This window comes from Canis aureus, chromosome 24 (genome assembly GCF_053574225.1).
Source record: "Canis aureus isolate CA01 chromosome 24, VMU_Caureus_v.1.0, whole genome shotgun sequence".
NCBI classification, from domain to species: domain Eukaryota; kingdom Metazoa; phylum Chordata; class Mammalia; order Carnivora; family Canidae; genus Canis; species Canis aureus.
In genome coordinates, this window is record NC_135634.1 from 28,482,656 (window position 1) to 28,505,034 (window position 22,379).

At 37.9% G+C, this 22,379-nt stretch overlaps 1 protein-coding gene across 2 annotated transcripts; it reads left to right on the forward strand.

The window, feature by feature from the left end:
- Positions 1–9,408: 9,408 nt before the first annotated feature.
- Positions 9,409–19,380, forward strand: PRSS51 (serine protease 51). 2 transcript variants are annotated; one of them, XM_077868656.1, is made up of 5 exons: positions 9,409–9,556; positions 16,373–16,453; positions 17,233–17,487; positions 18,510–18,652; positions 18,830–19,380. In XM_077868656.1, exons 1-5 carry the CDS (start codon positions 9,496–9,498, stop codon positions 19,106–19,108), a joined length of 819 nt encoding a protein of 272 aa, XP_077724782.1. In that variant the 5' UTR covers positions 9,409–9,495; the 3' UTR covers positions 19,109–19,380. The 2 variants fall into 2 exon arrangements, with proteins under 2 accessions (XP_077724782.1, XP_077724781.1); XM_077868655.1 differs by having other exon boundaries at positions 16,373–16,565; positions 17,228–17,487; positions 18,830–19,378.
- Positions 19,381–22,379: the final 2,999 nt, after the last annotated feature.

Below are 22,379 nucleotides of genomic sequence, written 5' to 3' on the forward strand. Positions count from 1 at the left end.
TGTGTGTGTGTGTGCGTGTGCAAAAAGCTCTTTTACAATAACAACAGATTGCAAAATGCTTGAACTGATGGAGTGGAAAGATGGGTGTGGACAGAGCTACTGTGCACAGCCACATCTCCAGAGGGCACCATTCCTAGAGGCTACAATGGGAATACCACCCCCCTGGAACTGGGCAGACATGAGAACTTAGGTGTGAAGGGAAACTTCGGTGCTCTATAAGGAATCTATAGAAATCCAAAAAGAAAAGAATGATGACATGATGTCACATGATGACATAGGTTACCCAGGGACTGCTGGCTGGCTGGTACCTCAGACGCCCCCAGGGTGACCTAATCCTGGTGACTTTATTTACCACAGTCCTGGCTAATAGATCTCTAACTTTGGTGTGCAGCCCGGGGAGCTTGTTCAGTGCAGATTAAGGTTTGACAGATTTATCAAATAAAAACACAGGCTGCCCACTTAATTTTGAATTTCAGGTAAAGAACAAATATGTTTCTAATCTGTGTGGACCCCATGCAATGTCTGAGAGATACATACACACAGAAAAAAAGAAAGAAAGAAAGAAAGAAAGAAAGAAGAAAGAAAGAAAGAAAGAAAGATCACATTGTATATGATATTCTAGTGTATCTGGAATTATATATTTTACCTGGTAACCCCAATGTTGATTTCTAAGTTTTTTTCCTTCAGATGCTGATCCAGTGAATAGGAGAGGGGAAGGAGGACAACAGATTTAAGCATTTTAACAGCTGCTCCCAGATGATCCCAGTGCAGATCATCCTGAACCATGTTGAGAATTGTCAGTCAGGCCTAGGGTACAGAGCTTCCTGGGATCCCTGGGAAGGTGGGACTAGAGTCTGACTCCATCCAGGAACTCTGGAAAGCGAGGGTGTCTGGCCAACCACTTAGGTTCTGGGGAGGGATGGACTGACCCTCTAGTTTGTGCAGTGTGGGCCGCACAGGGGAGAGAGCCAGTTGGGGGTGTCTGAGGATCCACACATAAGGCTTCCTGGAGGGGGCAAGAGGAGCCCAAAGAGGTGGGGTTGTGCAACCAGGCCTGGGAGCTGCAGGACAAAGGAGGTTAGCAGGAAACCACAGAAGAACCCAAGAGACACTACCCTAAAAGTCAGCAGGAAATGCCTCCTAGGCCCAGAGGTCAGGAAGCTGATGTTTGGACTAGCTCACCTTTATCTGTACCCTCTCCTCAACTTTGATTCCTGCCAGGAGTGAAAGAGCTGCTCAAGGTGGGGGAAGGTGAGCAGAACCAGAGGTGAGAAAAGGCCCTTGTTCCTAATTGGACCCAGACTGGAAGAGGGAGATTTAACAGAGTCAGATTTCAGCCTCTGTAGTGTGACAAGAGTTTAGATATTCTAGTGCCTACATTGAAACTGGGTTTGGGACTGAAGTGCCTATAGAACTGTTATCTCTGAACAACTAGAAGGTGTACCTGGAGCTTTTCTATCTGGGTAGGACAAATCATCCCCGCTGAATGGAGTTTAAAAAGATGGTGGGAGACACAAAGAAGCTGTGCGTTGGTCGAAATCCATGCATTGCACTTGTTCAAGCATAGCAGTTATACTACCCGTTGCATTTTTCCAGTGCCTTTGCAGTTGGTGGGAAAATTCTGGCTGGAGCTTCATGATTTCTCCATTTACAGCAGTTTGCTGAACTGTGGGGAATGTACTTATCCGTACAAGCATAGGCAAGTCACCTAGTTCAGGCAGGCAAATGACTGGTAGAACTGCCATGCTCCACCCACAGTCCCTCACCCCACCCCCAGACCCCCAGCCCCCAGCTCTCATGACCAATGCAGCCAATTGATCATAACTTCTTTCTGCTGAGCCAAGAATTGGCCACTATGTGGCCATTTAGGCAGCTGTTACTAGGGGATCAGACAAAAACCGTTGTTATTGTTGGACTACATACAACCAGGGTTGCAAGAGCCTCACCAATATCCAGTAATGACATAGTCAGACACTTTGGAAGATGCATCTGGTCTCCTCTCTGACTTTCATGCAGAGACTTGCTGCCCCTAAAAGTTGTGCATCTATTTATATTGTACTGTGTTATTTAGTAGGTAGCCTGCATGTTGTACTAGAGATGATTTCTGAAGTCAGACTTACTTAGCTTCAAATCCTGCTTCCAATGCTTCTATAAAGGGTCTTGGGCATGTTAACCCACCTCTGAGAGTTTTGCTTATTTCTGCACAGGGTATAATAGGACCTACCTGTTAGGGTTGACATGAGGATCAAGCTATGGTCAGAATGTGTCTTAGTCTCTCCTGGCTGCTGTAACAAATTGAGTTGACCCTTGAACAACGTAGGGGTTAAAGACACCGACCTTGCCTTACAGCCAAAATCCACGTATAATTTTAACACTCCAAAAACTTAACTACCAATAACCTATTACTCATGGAAAGCCTTATCAATAACATAGTTAACGCATATTTTGTATGTTTAAATATTATACACTGTATTCTTATAATAAAGTAAGCTAGAGAAAAGAAAATACTATGAAGAAAATCATAAGGAAGAGAAAATATATTTAGAGTACTGTATTTATTAATACCATAAGTTTACATTATCTGTTTACAAGGTGAATTATTTGTTAGTACCAACATCAACAGTCTTATGTGATACAAAACACTGTAGATATTATATGTATTACTAACACTCAAAGTAAAAAATGAAAAGAGAAGGTGAAAAAGAAATTCATATTTTTTTACAGGTATAATGATCCATGCATTGAAGCAGCAGTATGATTGCTTTGTGGTAGCCTAGTGTAATTGATATGATTGCTTCATGGTAGCCTTGCTTATACACTAAATGAGTAAACTGTTATAAAATTTTTATGGCATGTAGTATTACAATCATATTAATAATACAATATTAGTAAAATTGTTACAGCTTTTAAAAAACCACTTACCTGCAATAATAGGTTGATATGCTGCTTCTCCGATTATGAGGAGTTTATTTATTGTTTCAGGCTTAATGATTTTCATGACTTCTCCTGTAACAATGACGGCATCTTCAATGGTGTAATCCTGCCAGACTTTCATGGTGTTCTCGCTATTGGGGTTCTCTTCTATTGCTTTGGCAAAGCTTTACACAGATTGTTGTGTGTAATGAATAATAAAAGTCCTTCTGATCCCCTGATCTAGAGGCTGAATTAGAGACATTATGTTTGGGGGGCAAGTAGACAACTTTAATACCTTTGGTGTTGAACTCATGGAGCTCTATGTGGCCAGGAACATTTCCTGTATCAAGAGAGTTTTAAAAGGCAGTCCCTCACCCTCTTACCAATTGGTACTTCAGGGATGGAGCATCAATGAAACCAGTCTAGAAAAAGGATTCTTGTTGTCTAGGCCTTCTTGTTGTACAACAAAAAGACTGACAGCTGGTGTTTATATTTTCCTTTCAAGACTCAGGGGTTAGTAGCTTTATAGATAAGGGTAGTTCTCATTATAAACCCAACATTAGCTTAAAACAGTAGAGCTAGCCTATCCCTCCCTGCCTTAAATACTGATGCTGGTTCTTCTTCCTTATTAATTAAAGTCCTCTGTGGCTTTTTCTTCTTTTTTTCCAAAATAGAGCACTTTCATTTGCATGAAAAAATCTGATCAAGGTATCCTTTCTCATCAGTGATTTTCTTAATGGCATCTGGGAACTTGTTTGTTGCCTCTTGATCAGCAAAAGCTGATTCTGTTATCTTGATATTTTTTAAGACAAACCTTTTTCTAAAATCATCAAACCATCCTTGTTGGCATTAAATTCTCTAGCTTTAGATCCTTCACCTTCTGTTTGCTTACAGTTGTTATATAATGACTTTGCTTTTTCTCAAATCATATGAGAGCCTACAGGTATGCTTTTCTTATAGCAAATTAAAAAAAAGATCTATATAAAAGATGCATTTTCAATATGAGATAAAAAAGCATTTTGCAAAAAGTGCAAGTCTTTTGCACCTGCTAGCAAAGCTGCAGTGAGAGCTTCACGGATTTCCTTTCCTTTTCTTTCTTTTCTATTCTTTCTTTTTTTCTTTTTTCTTTTTCTTTTTTTCTTTTTTTTTTTTTTTTTACAGTGGTCCTATGCTGGATTCATTTATCTTGAAATGGTGAGCAACCACAGCTGCAGACCTCAGTCTATAGTACTGATGAAGGAATTAAACTTTTTCTTGTAATATCATGACTTTTTTTTTCTGCTTCTTGGGAGCACTTTCAGCATCACTAGTAACACTTTCTATGGGTCCATAGTGTTCTTCAAGGTTTATAGTATTGCACTAAACACAATGAAAAATACACAAAAACCATGAGAGATTAGTTTTTAACTGCAATACACAATTTACTGGAAAGATCAGCTCCTTATATGGAAATGATTGGCATTACAGCATTTTTTTAAAAAGACTTTTTATTTATTTATTCATGAGACACACAAAGAGAGAGAGAGAGAGAGAGATACAGGCAGAGGGAGAAGTAGGCAGAGGCAGAAGCAGGCTCCTCACAGGGAGCTTAATGTGGGACTCAATGCCAGAAACCTGGGATCACTCCCTGAGCCAAAGGCAGATGCTCAACCACTGAGCCACTCAGGCGTCCCAGCATCATAGCATTTTAGATGGATACTCCTAGTGAAATAGAGTTCACTGAAATAGTAGCAGAAGATGGCCGTAAAACTATTATGGTAATACTGTATGCACTAGAGTTAATTTTTGCAGTTTTGATTTAATATTGCATCTTTACATTTACTTGTATTTCTCCTGACTGTGAATGGCTCTATGTGCAGTCTGTAAATTTTGTATGTGCATAAGTTTTGAGAAATTTTAACCTTTGGTAATAGATTTGTGTGTATTTTATGGCAATAAATGATATAATGGTCTAGTATATACATATATTTTATGTGTTTGTGACACATCAAGTCTTTTGTCTTCTAAAGATTTATTTACTTGAGAGAGAGAAGAGAATGTATGTGTGTGTGTAGAGAGAGAGAGGGGGAGAGAGAGAGAGCTGTAGAGGGAGAGAATCTTCAAGAAGACTCCACACCAAGAGTCAAACCCAATGCGGGGCTCAATCCCATGATGATGAGATCACTACCTGAGCCAAAACCAAGGAGTGGGATGCTCAACCGACTAAGCCACCTAGGCGCCCTACCAATTTTTTTCTTAATTTTTTTCAATATCTCTAGGCTATGCAATTTGTCTATTTTTCCAAATTGTGGGAAATCTCCAAAAAATTTTCCAATGTATTTATTGAAAAAAAATCTGTGTGTAAGTGGACTTGTGCAGTCAAAACCTGTGTTGTTCAAGGGCCAACTGTGGCCTAGACTAGATGACTTAAAAAACAGACATTTATTTCTCATAGTTCTGAAAGCTGAAAATCCAAACTCAGGATGCCAGGATGATTGATTCTTGGACAAGGCTGTCTTCCTGGTTTTCAAGGAGCTGCCTTATTAGTGGGTCCTCATATGGATGAGAGATCTCTGCATATCTCTTATAAAGGCACTAATCCTATTTGTGAGGACTCCACCCTCATGATCTAATTACTTTTCAAAGGCTCACCTCCAAATCCTATCATGCTGGAGTTGGGTTTCAACAAATGAATTTTGAGGGGGATACAAACATGCATGTCACAACACAGTGACTACTACATAGTAATGCATCCAAAACATGCTTGCTGTGACGATGTGATACTCTGAAGCCTAAATTTGCATTTTCAGTCACTGGCAGATCATGATCATTGTCTCAGGTATACACAGGCTCTTGAGGTCATCTTCACATCTAACCCTCTTGGAATGAGGTGTCTGGAGCGCTGGAAGGACAGGGAACTGGCTTGTTCTGATGGCTTCCTGCATGCTAAAGTTTTGTATTTAGCATCACATTTAATTTGCAGAACAACCCTATAAACTAGACCAAGTTATCTCCTTTCCTCCTATCACAGTGAAGAAAGAAGCCTCGGACAAATTAAGGAACCAGACCAGTATTACAGGTTACTGAGTGTGGGGGTTAATGAGTCAACTTGACTGGATCATGGAGTACCCAGATATTTAGTTAAACATTATCTCTGAGTGTGTTTTTTGAGGGTGTTTCCAGATGAGATTAACATTTGAATTTGTAGATGGAATAAAGCAGATGGCCCTAAAATGTACCAGGTGATCTTCTAAGAACTAGGGATATAGGAGTAAATAAAAACTAAAAAGCCCTTTCCCTCACCAAGTTTATTATAGGAGAAGAGAACATAGATTAAATAAATCCTGAAGATAGGGATTCTAACAGATGATCATTGGTGCTATGGAAAAATAAAGCAGGGAAAGAGTATAGGGAGTGCAGTTTAGGGAAAGTAGCAGGTACTGTTTTTAAGAGTGTTTGGGGAGATCTGACAAGGTGACAAGAAGAAACCTGAAGGGAGGAGGGAGCAAGCCTTGCTGGTAATTGGGAAATCTTATAGGTAGCTAGTGAGACTTGTAGGTAACTGGGGATTCTTGTGGTTAACTGGGGAATATTATTGTAATCTTGTGATATAATAAGAAATATATATTGTGGTCTTCATCTGGGTTCCTTGCCAGAACCCTTAAAATCTTTGAAATTTCTTAAGTGCTAAGAACAATAGGAACATCTTTATTTTAATATGTGGTTCTTGTCCTGGCCCCTAAAATAGCTCTGAGGTGATAGAGATGAAAGGAGTGTCTCTTGTTATCCTTAACAAGCCTTTCCCAACCACACTTGAGTTTATGTTAATAAGATGAGCCCTAGGGGGCTGGTTGCCCGGGGGACCAATCTCGTGACTAGAGGGTTAGAATTTCCAGCCCCAGCCCTGATTTCTTTCTTTCTTAAGATTTATTTATGAGAGACACAGAGAGAGACAGAGAGAGACAGAGAGAGAGAGAGACAGAGACACAGAGAGAGAGAGAGAAGCAGAGACTCAGGCAGAGAGAGAAGCAGGTTTCCGATGTGGAACTTGATTCCGTGTCCCCAGGATCACGTCCTGTGCTGAAGGCAGGTGCTTAAGCGCTGAGCCCACCCAGGAGTCCTCCCAGCCTTGATTTCTAAGGAGGGAAGGACTGGAAGTTGAATTAATCACCAGTGGCCAGTGGTTTAGTCAACCATGCCTACATTATGAAGCCAACATAAAGACCCTAACTGAAGGGGTTCAGAGAGCATCTGGGTAGGTGAACACATGGAGCTGCTGGGAGGGTGGCACATCTAGAGAGGGCATGAAAATTCCATGTCCCTTCTCCATATCTTTTTCTATGTCTCTTTTCCATTTGGTTGTTCCTCAGTTGTATTCTTTATATTAGTGAGTAAAGCACTTTCCTGAGTTCTATGAGCTGTTCTAGCAAATTAGGAAAACTGAGGAAGGGTTGTGGGAACTCCTGATTTATAGCAGATCAGTAAGAAATGTAGGTGACAACCTAGATTTGTGATTGGCATCTGAAGTGGGTGCAGTCTTGTGGGACTGAACCCTTAACCTGTGGGGTCTATACTAACTCCATGCAGTTAGTGTCAGAATTGAGTTAAACTGTAGGATTCCCATTCAACGTCCACTAATAATTGGAGAAGTGCTTGGTATAGAAAAACTCACACGTCTGATGTCAGAACTGTTGTGAGAACAGCAGAAAATAGGAGTCATTGCTTTACTTGTAGACAGCAGCTATTTTAGGCAGTTGGTACTTGCTTCAATCAATCATCTGTACAATCATTCTTTAAATTCTTTACAAAGACTGTTATAAATGGGTGGAGATAGGGTAGTGGCTATAGAGTAAGTCAGAGTAAAGGGAGAGCCTTTTGAGACTTGTTTATTTAGAAGAATTTAAGGTGGAGATGATTTAAACACATTTAAATGCTGATGAGAAAGATGTGGAAGAGAAAAAGAGCATGAGACTAGGAGGGAGCATGTAATTGATAGTGTCAGATTCCTGAGGCTGTGGGAGGACTGAGGGGTTCAGAGGATGGGGGTGGGGGGCGAGGGGGGATTATCTTTAATCAGGAAACATTGCTCCTCTTTTGGAACATTCTAGTCCTATTTTGCACATCAACACCTTCCTCTTATTTTGCTACATTACTTCAGGCAATTGCCAGCTTCCTTTTCCAGCTCTGCTTCCTCTATAGGGCTATAAATGTTGGCAGTTCTTCTAGGCTCAGCCTTAGGCCCTCTTTGCTTCTCACTCTAAACCTTCTTGGTGGATAATCTCATTCATTCCCATGACTTCAACAGCCTAATGACTTTCCAACTTACACTTCCACCCCAGACTTTCAGATCTGTACTTGTATCTGCCTGCTATGAATCACATTACTTTTATATTCAACCTTGTTGGTTCTTTGGTTATCTTTCATTTATATCTGTTTCTTGGTAACTTCACTGTTATGGGCTGAATTGTGTACTTTAAAAATTCTTATGTTGATGTCCCAGCCTCCAGTACCTCAGCATATAGTCATATTTGGAGGTGAGGTCTTTAAAGAGATGACTAAGTTAAAATGAGGCTCTAATCCAATATAACTGATGTTCTTATAAAAATAAGAAGATGGTTACCAGAGTGGAGGTGGGTGTGGGGATGCGTGAAATAAGTGATGGGGATTAAGGAGTGCACTTGTTCTGATGAGCACTGAATGATGTATGGAATTGTTGAATCACTATGTTTTACACCTGAAACTAATATAACACTGTATGTTACCTATACTGGAAGTAAAATCAAATTAAATAAATTAAAAAAAAACACAGAGGAAGACACACCAGGAGTGCACGTGCACTGAAAAAAGTCCATGTGAAGAGGCAGCAGGTGCTGGCCACCGGCACACCAAAGGGAGAAGCCTGGAACAGATCCTTCCATTATGACCCTCCGAAGGAAACCAACCTGGTTGACACCTTGATCTTGGACTTCCCAGCCTCCAGAGCTGAGAAATTTCTGTTGTTTAAGCCACCCAGTATGGAAGTACATTGTTATGGTAGCCTTGGCAAACTAATAAGCCTACTCTCTTTACTACTTTAGGCCACCGTCATCTGCATTTCATCTGCATTTCTGGAGCCACTTCCTAATAAGCTATATTCTCTTTTCTAATTTTATTCTCTAAAATAATATCTATGTAATACTCAGAGTAATCTTTTCATGCATATGTGACTATATGACCCACCATCATTCCACCATTCTCCCCATTAACATCTCAATAGAGTTCTTCTAGAAAGTCATAGCAAGCTTTGAGATAAAAAATATGAAAACTCACTTAAAGACTCATAGTTTTTGATACCAAAGCATATGATAGAATTTTGTCTAACATGGTATTACTTTATTTGCCACTCTGGAGGGAATACAGGGAAGGATTAGGCACACAGACTCATTAAGCCACGCTGCCCTACATCCCCTGTTCCCTCCCTAACCCTGGGTTTACTGTGATGTCACCCAAGACCAGCTCTGCCATGCATTTGTGATGGCCCCAACTGAAGCAGCTGCAGGTGGCATATTATCAGCTTTGGCTAAAGGCATAGGTTGGGCAATTCCTGACTGGAATGAAAAGAAGATGCTCCAGCTTCTAATTCCACTGCTTATGATGTTCAAGGGACATGTCCTGGAAGAGCCAGGTCTGTGCCAGGCTAACCCAGAGCAGAGGATGGAGAGAGGCCTCCAACCTCTCACCTGGTTCCTGTAGAGTTGATTTAGAGTCCTGAGGGGGTGCTGAGTTAGAGCAAATGGCTCAGGAAATGAGATTACAATTGATTAATCAAAGCAGATGTTTTGGGTTTAGTGGACATGCTATTTAAAATGATCTCCCAGGGTCTGGACCCAGAATTCTGGAAATGCAGGAAACTTAGAGAAACAATTTAGCAATTGCGTCTGCTTCTCCAGTCTCCATTCCCTTCTTTATAAATGTATTAAGGATCTTTCTGGGCCCAACACTCTGTGACAAATAGCAGAGTTGTGGTGGAATAAGGGCCTTATTAATTTAGATCACCTGTATTAAATTATATAGTCTTATAAAGTAGGAGAAGTTTTAGGGCTATTATAGGAGTAAATGAGTTAATGCAGCACTTTCAAGTATGTTCTGTAAAATCCCTGTCCTATTAGAAGCTGCACAGAAAAAAAGGCTTCATGGTTACATAAGATTTAGAAGTGCTCTATTTAATATTTTTTCTGTAGAGTCACAGTGAATATACACATATTAAAGGTTTTGAGAAATCTCACTGTAAAGAAAATAGTTTAATTTTATTTAATCTGGTATTTCTGAAATGTATCTGGTCACAAGACCATCATTTACCTCCTTACCTATAACATTTTCCTTGGTTGTAACATTTTCCATTTATCCTTTTGAGAATTACCTGTTCCTATGGTTCATTTTTCGTATTTGAGTAGGTGTTATAAACTGGTTTGCAGGACTTTTTAAAATTTTCATGACATGAATTCTTTGTCTCATGTGTGTGCTGCAAAATCTTTTCTCCTGATTCTTTAACACTCTTAAAACTCTATTTTGGGCCAAATGTAAAAATTTTAAATTTATGTAAAAATTTCATCAATATTTTTATTTGATGTGCTAGAAGGACCTTTTCATCCCAGATTATAAACACAATCAGACCTGTAGCATATGAACTCTGAAGTTAGACTGACTGCAATTTATCACATTTCCTTCACACACTTGCTGTGTGGTCTCAGAATAAGTTACAAAACATCTCTGTATTTGTTTCCTTATCTGTAAAATGGCAATATTAGGGTTTTTGTGAAGATTAAATATACATAAAGTTCTGAGAACAGTGCCAGATGCTGAAATGCAAATGCTGAGAATTTGTTACCTGTCATTATTCCAGAATTTGAATTATTTTACATCTTAAATTAACATTTTCCTCATCCCAGTTAGATAAAGATATTTTCCTATGTTATTTTCTAGTTTTATTTTTCATCTTTTACATTTAGATATGCAATTTGGTTTTAAATTTTATGTACAATAAAAGAGTTCAAGATTAAATTTTTTTTTAAAGGAAGTAGTCTACAAAGGAACCCTCATTTGGCTATCTTCAGATTTCTCAGCAGAAAATCTACAGGCCAGAAGACAGTAGAATGGCATGTTCAAAGTGTTGAAAGATAAAATTTACCAGTCAAGAATACTTTATCCAGTAAGGTATCTTTCAGATATGAAAGAGAAATAAAGCTTTTCTCAAACAATAAAAACAGAGAGTTTACCACCACTAGATCTGCCTTGCAAGAAATGCTGAAAGGAGTTCTTCAGGCTGAAATGAAAAAAAAAAAAAAAAAAGGTAATCAGTGACATAAAAGCAAGTGTAAGTACACAATACTCTAGCAAAGGTGAAAAATAAACAGATTTAGGAAATTGGAACTCTATATTAGAATGCTGTTAATCAATTATATTTAAAGCTAAAGGAAAAGAGCATTAAAAATAACTATAGCTACTATAATTTCTCAGTGAATTCATAGCATAAAAAAAGGTAAAGTGTGACATGAAAAATATAAAAGTGAAGGAGTAAAGTGGAATTTTATAGGCAAATGTTATCAGCATAAAAATAAGTATTTTATATATGAGATGTTTTATATAAGTCACATGGTAACCACAAACTAAAAACTTAGAGTAGAGCCACAAAATATAAAAGGAGAGACTGAACAAATCACCATGGAAAACCACTTTACAAAGGTAGAAACAGAGGGAAAAAGAAACAATGGCGATGCAAAACAGCCTGAAGGTAAATGATATGATGGCAGTAGTATGTGTTTACATGTCAATAGTCACTCTAAATCTAAATGAAATGAATTCACCAATAAAAAGGCAAAGAATGTCTGGATGGATTAAAAGAAAAGTGGGATCCAATTACATGCTGCTTACCAGAAACTTGTTTTAGCTCTAAAGACACAGCTAGTCTCAAAGTAAAGAGATGGAAAAAGATATTTCATGGAAGTAGAAAACAAAAGAAAAGTGAAGGTATCCATACTTACAGCAGACAAAGTAGACTTTACACTAAAAAAAAGATAACAAGAGATAACAGAAGGTCATTATATAAATGATTAAAAAGTCAACACATCAAGAAGATATAACAATAGTAAACATATACACACCCAACATTACAGTACTGGAATATATTAAATACTAATGGATATGAAGAGAGAAATAGACAAATATAATAATATTAGGAGACTTCACTACTCCACTGACAACAATGGGTAGGACATCCAGACAAAATCAAAAGAAAACATTGGAATTGAAGCATAATCCAGAACAAATGAACTTAATATATGTATAGACCATTCTATCAAACATCAGCAGAATATTCTTTGGGAATCATAGGGAACATTCTTGCACAATATGGCACAAAGCAAATCTTAGAAGTTTGAAGAACATTGAAATCATATCAACTACTTTTTCTGACCACAATGGAATGAAGTTAGAATGAAGAAGAAGAAAGCTGGAAAATCTATAGATACATGGAAACTACACTTCTGAACCACCAATGGGTCAAAGAAGAAATCAAAAGAGACATTTTACAAATATCTCAAAACAAATGAAAATGGAAATGTAATGTATCAAAAATTATGTGATGGAGCAAAAGCAATTGAGAGGAAATTTTATAGTGATAAATGTATATATTAAGAAATTAGAATGATCTCAAATAAACAATCTATATTTATAGTTCAGGGAACTAGAAAAAGAAGAACAAATTAAGCCTACAGTTAGCAGAGGAAGGAAATAATAAAGATCAGAGTGGAAATAAATGAAATAAAAATCAGAAAAACAATACAAAGGGTCAATGAAACTAAAAGTTGGCTTTTTAAAAAAATATTTTATTTTTATTTGAGAGAGAGCACAAGTGGGAGATCTGCAGGCAGGGGGAGAGGGAGAAGCAGGCTTTCCACTGAGCAGGGAGCCAGACACATGGGGCCCAATCTTAAAACCTTGGGATCATGACCTGTGCCAAAGGCAAGATGCTTAACTGGCTGAGCCATCCAGGCACCCCTAAAAGTTGGTTTTTTAAAAAGACAAACAAAATATACAAACCTTTAGCTAGACCAAGAAAAAAAATAGAAGACTCAAATAAATAAAATTAGAAATAAAAAAGACATGACAACTTATATTACAAAAATATATAAACTCATAAAAGACTGCTTTAAAAATTATATGATAACAAATTATATAACTTAGAAGAAATGGATATATTCCTAGGACATAAAACCTACCAAACTGAATCATGAAGAAATGGAATATCTGAGCAGACCAATAATGAATAAAAGATTGAATCAGTAATCAAATGCCAACCAACACAGAGAGGATAAGACTTGACAATTTCAATGGTTCATTCTACCAAACATTTAAAGAAAAATCAATGTCAGGTCTTTCAAACTCTTCCAAAAAATAGAAGAGGAAGGAATATTCCCAAACTCATTTCACAAGGCCAGCATACTCTAATACCAAAGTCAGATAAGGATGCTATAAAAGAAAAAACTACTGACCAATATTCCTGATGAATATAGATATACAAATTCTCAACAAAATATTAGCAAACCAAATTCAATAGCACATTAAAAGGATCATATACTATGATCAAGTGGCATTTGTCCCTGGGATTAATATGGCACACCACATTAATTGAATGAAATATAAAAATCACATGATCTTTTCAATAGATGCAGAAATAGCATTTGACAAAAAAGCCTTTCACGATAAAAATGCTCAACATACTGGGTATTAAAGGACATTACTTCAACATAATGAAGGTGGTATATGACAAACCCATAGCCAAAATTATACTCAATGGAGAAAAATGGAAAGCTTTTCCTCTAAACCCAGGAACAAGACAAAGGTGCCCATTCTCACTTATTCAACAAAGCACTGGAAGCCCTAGCCAGAGCAATCAGGCAAGAAGAAAAAATAAAAGCCATCCAAACTAAAAAGGAAAAAGTGAAATTGTCTTGTTTACAAATGATGTAGTTTTATATATACAAAATATACATACTACACCAAAAATCTAATCAATGAACTCAGTAAAGTTGTAGGATACAAGATCAACATACAGAAATCAGTTGCATTTCTGTAGACCAACAACATTACAGTTGAAAATGAAATAAAGAAAATAAACCCATTTACAATAGCATCAAAAAGTAGGAATAAATTTAACCAAAAATATCAAAGATCTCAACAATGGAAACTATGACTTGGATGAAAAACAAAAAAACAACTGAAGAAGACACAAACAAATGGAAAAATATCCCAAGTTTAAGATTAAAGACTTAAACATAAAAACTGAAATCATAAAACTCCTAGAAAAAAAACAAAGGGAAAAAGTTGAATACTACTTATAACCATCTATGGTATCAACACAATCTCTATCAAAATTCCAACAATATTTTTCTCAGAAAAGAAAAAAAACCTTAAAATTTGTATAGAATCACCAAAGACCCTGAATAGCCAAAGTAATTCTGAGAAAGAACAAACCTGGAGGCATCACACAAAGCTATAGTGAATAAAATCAGACACAAAGACCAATGGAAGCAAATTGACAGAAATAAACCCTCACATACACGGTCAATTACTATTTGACAAGGAGCCAAGAATACTCAGTGGAGGAAAAAAGTCTTCCATAAACAGTTCTGGGAAAACTGGTTAGTCACATGAATGAAGTGGGATCCCTGTCTTATACCACACATCAAAATTAACTTGAAGTGGATTAAAGACTTAAACATAAAAACTGAAATCATGAAACTAGAAAAAAGCTCTAGAAAAAAGCAAAGGGAAAAATTTCCTTGACATTGTTATTGTTTTGGCAACAATTTTTTAGTCATGACATGAAAAATACAAGCAATAAAAGGTAAAATTAATGAGAGGAGCTACATCAAACTAAAAAGTTGCACAACAAATGAAAAAGTCAACAAACTAAATGGTAGTCTACTAAATGGGAGAAAGTATTTGCAAACCATATTTTGATAAGGGCTTAATATCCAAAATATATGAAGAACTCATACAATTTCATAGACAAACTTTCTTTAGATTAAAAAATGCAACTGAATAGTCATTTTCCCAAAGAAGACATACAAATGTCCAACAGATAGCTGAAACATGAACAGATACACTGGCATCACTAATCATCAGGAAAATGCAAATCAAAAACACAATGAGACATCATCTCACACCTACTAGAATAGCTTTTATCAAAAAGATAAGAGATAACAAGTATTGACAAGGATGTAGAAAAAAGGGAACCCTTGTGCACTGTTGGTAGGAACATAATTTGGTGCAGCCATTATGGAAAACAGAATGAGGTTTCCTTAAAAAATTGAGAGTAAAATTGCTATATGATCCTGCAATCCCACTTCTGAGTATATATCCAAAAAAAAAAAAAAAAAAAAAGGAAAACAGGATCTCAAAGAGATATCTGTATTCCTGCATTCATTTAGGCATTATTCACAATAACCAAGATATTGAAACAACCGAAGTGTTTGTCAGTGGATGAATGGATAAAGATGTGACATATATATATATATGAATATTATTCATTCATAGGAAAGAAAGAAATTCTGCCATTTACAACAACATCAATGGATCCCTGACGGAATTATGCAAAGTGAAATAAGTCAGACAGAGAAGGACAAATGCTGTATGACCTCACTTAAATTTGGAATCTGAAAAAAAAAAAAAAACAAAAAAAAAACACCAAACAACTAAGAGCAGAATAATGGTTATCAAGGGGCCAGGGGTGCAAGAAATGGGGAAAATTTGGTCAAAAGATACAAATTTCCAGTTAGAAGATGAATAAATTCTGGGGACCTAATGTATAATATGATCATAATTAATAATACTGCACTATATACTTGAAAGTTGCTAAGGGAGTAGATCCTCAATGTTCTCATGACAACAAAAGAAATAGTAATAATGGGATGCTGTGGAGAGGTTAGTTAATGCTATGGTGGTAATCATTCTGCATTATATAAGAGTGATTTTCAGATTTCTGAGCCTGAGCCTTGGGAAGGGGCTCCCCTGCCAAGTTCAGTCCTCCCCCTAACCTTAGAGCATTCTTGGAGTCCTCTTGACCTCTTGTAGTTATTCCTTTGTTAGTTTATAATTCTTGATATTAACTTTCCCTATTCAAATTCTGCATGGTTGCTGTCTCCTGAATGGATCCTACTGATCTTTGGCCCTTTCGCGTTGCCACCCCAGCCCCTTTATAGCTCCTGATGGATCTCCACCTCAACTTCTCCAGGTTTCACAGCAGTTTTTGAATGTGAAGGACAAACCTTAAAGGAAGTGTGTTTTGCTGATATTTTCTGAGTCCTGTCCCCTCTGTTCCTGCTCATTTATTTCACTCAGCTCCAACACCAGGATAAACTTGGAAGATGCTGGGAATACCGGATAAGAAGGACTTCTCAGCGCTCCTTGTGTACAAATGGCTCTTTCATTTCTCTTTCAGACAAAGTTCAATGTGGCCACCGACCTGCCTTTTCAAACTCATCATCGTTAAAATTTCGTGAACTGTTTGAAGTCCAGGAAGGTGAGTTCCCATGGCAAGTGAGTATCCAGATGTCACGGAAACACCTCTGTGGAGGCTCAATCATACATCCGTGGTGGGTTTTGACAGCTGCACATTGCTTCCCAAGAATCCTGTAAGTTTCTGAAGCATTGTCTTAATTTACATAAAATCTCCTCAACATTTTGTCTTGGCCGGGTAGCTTAATGGGTTAGTGCACAAGGCTTATGAAGCCGTGGGCTCTATACCCAGTTTGTTCCCATTGGCTTTTTACCAAAAAGTCTCTTCTTTACACCCACTTTTTCCTTTTAAATGAACCATATCCTAAGGTTGGCTGCTAGTTGTGACTTTGCACCCAGTATTGGAAAATCAGTATGTCTTCCATTCTCTTGCCTGCCACATGTGTAGACAACACATTGTATTTGTTTATTGTACACATACTCACTGAACACCTGCCATGTGCTGTTCTAAGTGCTGGTGATACAGGAGTCAACAATACTGTCAAAATTTCTGTTGTTAAGGAATTCACATTTTATTCTCTTAGATGGATTCATTCCACTTCCTTTGGGTCAAAGAAATCTCCCTGGGCTGATGATTCACTAGCTCAGACATTTGCCTGTATCTGGACCTCTGATCTCTGCCACTCTGATTTCTAGCCACTCTCTAGGCCACTGTACATTCACTTCTTTGGATTTCTCAGTATTCAGTTGTAAACTCTACTGTTTACCAATGTGTCTATAAATGTGAAATGCAGTGTAACTATTATTATAGTTTGGAGTTATTATATTAATTTTTTAGGTTAGAAATGACATTGGAAAATGTTACTGTGGTCATGGGAATCAGAAGATTCAGCGATGTCCACTTGGAGAGAAAACAAGTGCAGAAGATAATTATTCACAAAGATTATACACCATCCCACCTTGACAGTGATCTTTCCTTGCTCCTGCTTGCTACACCAGTACAATTCAATAACTTCAAAATGCCCATCTGTCTGCAGAAGGAGGAAAGTATCTGGGACCGGTGTTGGATGGCAGAGTGGGTGGCAGCTTATGAGTATGGTATGTGCTTTCCCTTCAAAATCCATAGAAAGTTCACATTTAGGTTTCCCTGAGCTAGACAGCATGATGCTTTGGAAGACTCAGGTCTGAATTTTGCCCTCAGTACTATAGCTGTGTGATCTTGAGCTAGTTACTTCACCTTACTCACCCTCACCTTTTCTTACCTGTAGAATGACAGCAGTTTCCCTCGAATCAGCTGTGTGGATTAAATTAAATGCAATTATACTTGTAAAGTCCCTAGTGAAATCCTGGAATACAGAAGAATCTCAAAATATGAGAGTGATAATTTTTTGGGAGCCCAGAAGTACTGTAGAAAGCAAGTTTGGATTCTTCCTTCATGGATTGTTTTATGATGCACATCTCCCCAATGAGGTGCATCTTGCTCTCTGTTTAACATTTGATGAAGTCCAAAATAACTGAACCAGTGATTTTCCAACCAAGTTTTGTCATCAGTGACTCAACTCCTTTCCCAGGGCAAAAGTCTGGCCAGACAGAGAGAACTTCTGGAAAGATGGGAGTGGGATGGGGACACCAGAAGGTCCTCTAAGCAGTACAATTATTTCCTTTCCACAAGCTGGCAATTATAGGTGTGTCATTTTCCTGGTTTCTCTACTGGCCTAGCTGGGATACTGGACAACACTAATTCAGAAGTTGGGTTATCCTGAACCTCTGCACAGGGACCAAGGATGTCTGTGGAGAGATAGTAGGGCCATGGTGGAAGCTCATTTTAGGTTAACTTGGCAGAGGCTACTGCTGGGGGTTTTGTAGGCTGCTTCCAGAAGAATTAGTTTCCCAAAGGGAAAACATATAACAGAAATGAAGGAACCACTTATTGCAGATCCTGAAGAGGGGATTGAATGGGGCATTACATTAGGTCACCTCTAAGGCCTTTCTACCCTGTAAGTCTATGATTTGCTAAGTGTTTGCATCATTCTGTGGCTTCCACCCTGATCATTTGTGGGCTAGTCACTTTCAGTAGTTGATACAGCACACATTCTCACACTAGCTTCCTCATTTCCCAGACCAACATGACAACTTAAACATGTACCTGCAGAAGCTGAGATTGATGCAGATTAGTTGGAGAGAATGCAGCAAGAGGGTAGACCAACTCTCTAGGAACATGGTTTGTGCTTGGAAAGAACCAGGGACCAAAGGCGATTGCCAGGTACTCAGCCCCTGCCTTGGCCCTATCCTCTACATGCCCCACCACTTTCTAGGTTCTCAGGACAGAACCCAGGAGTAAGGCCCCTAGCCCATGCCACTAGGACCCTCTCATCCTGCCCTTTCTAGAGCTACTGTTGATTCCTTGTAGACTGTACCTTCTTTATTCTCTCATTCTCAGGGAGACAGTGGGGCACCTATGGTCTGTACTATCCATGGAACCCAGAAGCTCTTCCAAGTGGGTGTCTTCAGTTGGGGCATAAGATCTGGCTTCAGGGGGAGGCCTGGTATGTTTGTGTCTGTGGCTCAATTTATTCCATGGATCCAAGAGGAGACGGAAAAAGAAGGGAAAGCCTACATCATCTCAGGAGCCTGGAGAAGCTCCCTGCTTCACGTTCCGTGGTACCCCTTATTATTGGGCTTGGGGTTCTCAAATGTTGCTTTCTACCATGTTTACTAGTGATAAATCAAATCACTAAGCTTTAGACTTACCTTTACTTCTCCTCCTCCTCCTCCTTTCTTCCCTCTCATTTTACACAAGCATCTATGAAGCATTGACTATGAGTTAGCTTCTATGCTAAACCATGGAAGACAGATGTGGATTAATCTCCCAAATATTGCAAATCTATGAAGGAAGGCCAAATACAGCACTATAAAGATATAAAAGCAGTATATTGGGGATCCCAGAATAAAGATGACCTCCAAAAAGATCAAAGAAGACTTCGGACAATCTTGGAAACCCAACCTTGAGAAGTCACTTTGGTTTCTTTATCTATAAGTAAGGAGATTTGATTAGATGAACCTCAAGGTCTTTCATCACTCTGACATTTTGTGTTATTGAGTAACTTCTTTTACTTCTTTCATGGAACATAGTATTACCTCAATAGTTACCAGCTTTAATTTCATCATTTCAGTGCTTTACATAGATTCACACACAGGGAGCTCCCCATCTGAGGTACAAATGCTTTCATCTACTGGGCTATTCATGAAGGAAAGTCTATGGTAGAATTAGGATTAGGGGTTTCTTGTCCTGTTTAGAGTTGAAAGTGGGGTGATTATTACTTTGGACTTAGAAACCATACCTTTCTTTCCCTCCCCTTAATATATCCAAATAAGAAGTAAGCATAATGGTGTGGTGTGGCTTGGAGGAATCAGCAAAATCTGCCCTTTCCATAGACATGGGTAACTGAATATGGGCCACTGTTGAGTGGCCAAAGTCATTATTCATAAAATGAGAATGAATAAAAATTCAAGGACAAGAAGCCAGTAGGTCCTTCTTTCAGAGAGGAAACAGAATAGCTTGTGTTGCCAGACAAAAATACAAAAGATAAGAATTTATTTTTAGAAAATTGTGAGACAATGTTTAAAAATCAGTGCTATAAAGTGCAGTCAGGGACTAGTGGTAGAATCTTTTCTAAGTCCTATCTTGGTTACATCTACTTGGCATGGACAGGATCAGAATTAGAAGATGCAAAGAAGAGAGTCAACCCCATTCAGACACATAGGAGTCCATAAAGAAAAAATATTCATTTATTCAGATATCTTGTGAATACTGAATGTGCATCAGGCATTGTAAAAATACAGGGATATAAATCTGTAAGGTTCATGTCTTCAAATATGTATGAACTACATTTATGTAGCCACATCCAAATTTATGAGTCTTTTCAAAGGGTCTCATAGTGATTAGTTTCATTGGATATTATTTTACTGACCATAGTAGAATTCTCCATCAAAACAGAAAAAATTACATGTGTGAGGGAGAGAGAATTAGAGTTTTATTTAAGAAATTGGTTCATGCAATTATGGAAGCTGGTAAGTCTGAAACCTGCATGGGAGCCCAGCAGACTGGAAACCCAGAGAAGGATTGATGTTGCAGTCTGGAGTCTGAGAACAATCTGGAGAAATAATTCCTCCCTCCATAGGGGACCTAAGTATTTTCTCTTAACTGATTAGATGAGTTCCACCCATATTATGGAAGGTAATCTGCTTTATTTGAAGACTACTGATTTCAATGTTAATTATATCTTAAAAACAAAACAAAACAAAACAAAACAAAACCTTCATGTCAACATCTAGACTGGTATTTGACCAAACAACTAGATACTCAATCTAGACAAGATGACAGATAAAACTGACAATCACACTGATGCAGTGCCATCTCTTAGAACTGATAAGAATAACGTAAAATACAGGCTAGTCCTTTTGGACTTTAACAAAATATAACACACACCAAACATTAAATGATAATAAGAGGGAAAGGGAAATGCCCCTATGCCACAAAACCATCACAGTTCTTGATGCCCGTTATCCTTCAGATGGAGAGACTTCTGGGTTCTTTTCTCTCATATCACTGGGAGATACTTCCCTGTTTTCTTTCTAGACTTCTCAGGCTATTCTGCTTTCCCTGGCAAGTCCTTGGGGTTTGTTTCACTAGCAGGTTACTCTAAATTCTGCTCCTTATATGTTAGGACCATGTTTCAAATGTGCACTAGAATTACCTGGATGCTGGTAAAAATGCAGATGCCTGGACCTTATCTCAGGCTTACAAAATTAGGAGCTCTAGGGATGAGGCCCAAAGCATTTGCAGTAGAAGCTCTCTAGGTCATTCTTTTAAATCTTTTAAGTTTAAGTTTTAACAGCTTTGTATGTATAATAAATTGTACATTTTGAAGTATAGAATTAGGTAAATTTTGACATATGTAGACACTGATGAAATGATCACCACAATCAAGAGAATGAATGTACCTATTAACCCAAAGGTTTCCTCATGACTTTTGAAGCACAAGTTTTAGTTTTCATGATGCCCAATTTGCCAATGTTTTCTTTTGGTTTTGTAACTAAGAAATCTTTGCCTAACTCAAAGTCACAAAAACTTTTTTTTTTTTTTTTTTTTTTTTTTTACTTTTACATTGAAAAAAATAAGACTTTTTGGGTATTGAAAGAGTTTTTTATTGAAGTATAATTAGCACATAGTGTGACATTACTTTCAAATGTACAATATAATGATTCAATAATTTTATACATTATTCAGTGTTCATCAAGATAAGTGTACTCTTGGTCTCCTTTATTTCACCCATCCCTCCACCACTTCCCTTCTGACAACCACCAGTTAATAGACTTTTTTGAGTAGGTACGGAAAAATTGAGCAGAAAGTAAAGAGTTCCCAAACACCCTCACTCCCTCCCAAGTTCCCCTATTTTTAACATTTTGCATTGATATGGTAAATTTATTGTAATTAATAATTCAATAGTGGTACATTATTTTTTTTATTTTTTTTATTTTTTATTGGTGTTCAATTTACTAACATACAGAATAACACCCAGTGCCCGTCACCCATTCACTCCCACCCCCCGCCCTCCTCCCCTTCTACCACCCCTAGTTCGTTTCCCAGAGTTAGCAGTCTTTACGTTCTGTCTCCCTTTCTGATATTTCCCACACACTTCCTCTCCCTTCCCTTATATTCCCTTTCACTATTATTTATATTCCCCAAATGAATGAGAACATATAATGTTTGTCCTTCTCCGACTGACTTACTTCACTCAGCATAATACCCTCCAGTTCCATCCACGTTGAAGCAAATGGTGGGTATTTGTCATTTCTAATAGCTGAGTAATATTCCATTGTATACATAAACCACATCTTCTTTATCCACTCATCTTTCGTTGGACACCGAGGCTCCTTCCACAGTTTGGCTATCGTGGCCATTGCTGCTATAAACATCGGGGTGCAGG